General features: G+C 42.5%; 1 protein-coding gene across 1 annotated transcript in view; it reads right to left on the bottom strand.

The window, feature by feature from the left end:
* LOC101857930 (canalicular multispecific organic anion transporter 2) overlaps positions 1 to 1698 on the bottom strand; it is a gene marked incomplete at its 3' end in the record, with an annotated part of 23628 nt that overhangs the window by 544 nt on the left and 21386 nt on the right. Inside the window, 1 exon segment of the mRNA XM_035973985.1 lies at positions 1586 to 1698. Coding sequence (XP_035829878.1) covers positions 1586 to 1698 — 113 coding nt within the window.

Raw genomic sequence — 1698 nt, forward strand, 5'->3', positions numbered from 1 at the left:
TGTGTGTGTGTGTGTGTGTGTGTCTGCCTGTCTGTCTGTCTGTCTTATATCTTTTTTTTTGTACGTTACTGTCTATTAGTGTCTATAGTAGCACCTCTGATCCTCGACACTTATATGACCTTACTGTGTTGCAAGTTGCAAGTGCCGAAAACTCTTATTACAACAATACCTGTAAGTAACCAGTTTTAGGACAATGCCAAAGACTCAGAGCAAATCAAAATGAATTGATTTCCAAATTATGTAACTTGAAGACTTTTGCCAGGAAACAGTTTTGGAGAGAGGGACATCTTGACATACGATGGGTTTTTTTTTTCGGGGGAGGGTGCTTTTGTCTTTGGAGGCGGGCTGCTTTGGTCCTGCTTGTCAGAGTTGAGCTCTGGCAGAGAGGGATGCAGCGTCTCAACTGACAGACGGGGATGCTCGATTAAAAAATGAAATCGATAAGAGTAGGCTTCGGCCACCATCCGGGCAAAATTCAAAAATTTCAACTAACTGAAAATATTTGGTGTGTCCCGCGGGCTCATATGACCTAATGCAGTTGCGAGCACCGTAAAACAAAACAAAACAAAACAAAAAAAATCCACGTCTTCTGCGTGCGAGGGTGAAGCACCTAACCGTAACACCAGAACCAACGACGCTGGTTTGGGTGTGGGAGGCTTCGGTTCTTTAATTCGGCAACAGCCATGACCCACTGATCACCAAGAGCAACTTCTTAACTCATTGAGGACGCGCATTCTGGTTATTCGACAACGCATGAGGAAGCCCTGTTTTGGGGCATAACTTTATCATTCAAACATATTAGCTTTATTGCCTATTGTTTTCGTTGTCTAAAGTTTTAAAATGCATACAATAATTGGCATATTATATATAAATTATGCCAACTCGTGTTTCTAATTTGCGTATGACGGCTCGGAATGTGCTGAAACGTTGCCTTTGATCTGCTGCTAATCAGATGTATGAGTAAGCTTAGTCCTGTAAGAGTCAACAGAGGGAGCTCTTGTGTTCACCGTTCACTCATAAGGTACAGGGTTCGAAACCTGACAAAGACGGAATATTATCTTCTCTTTAAAAAATCTCCTTTCGCCTCCTTTCCTCGCTTTCCTCTAACCATGATCTGTTGTTTACTTTCGTCTCCACTTTCTACCCCCCCCCCCCCCTCCTTGCCCTTTGTTCTGGATTCCTGACTCTTTCTGCTGCCTTTCTATTGATACTAATAGGCTCCTTCTTATTGCTGTCTTTCAGTCACGCCCTTGATCTTATGGTAGGTAAGATCTAACACATAGCCTTCTCGGATTAGGGCGGAAAAATCTCGGAAGTGTCGTTTGCAATTTGGGCACGTTAAAGATCCTTTGGTTGTCCTAAAATCGATAAGAGCAGGCTTCGGCCGCCACACTGGTGAAATTAACAATTCCTACCAAACTGGAAAAAAAGCTTAATGTGCCTTGCGCGATCATATGACTTTATGCAGTTGCGAACGCTGTAAAACACTTTAACCACCCCCAATAAACAACAACAATAACAGCAACAAAAACAACAACAACAACAACAACAAAACAAAACAAAGAAAACCAACAAAAAAACATACCTGTTCTTCGACATAAGTATACAGAGGCACAATATTGCAGACGATCATTAAAAACCAGAAGAGGAACAAAGGCGGGGAGTTGATCCTGCCGCACCGACGCTCAATCTGGACAA

This window comes from Aplysia californica, unplaced genomic scaffold (genome assembly GCF_000002075.1).
Source record: "Aplysia californica isolate F4 #8 unplaced genomic scaffold, AplCal3.0 scaffold00040, whole genome shotgun sequence".
NCBI classification, from domain to species: domain Eukaryota; kingdom Metazoa; phylum Mollusca; class Gastropoda; order Aplysiida; family Aplysiidae; genus Aplysia; species Aplysia californica.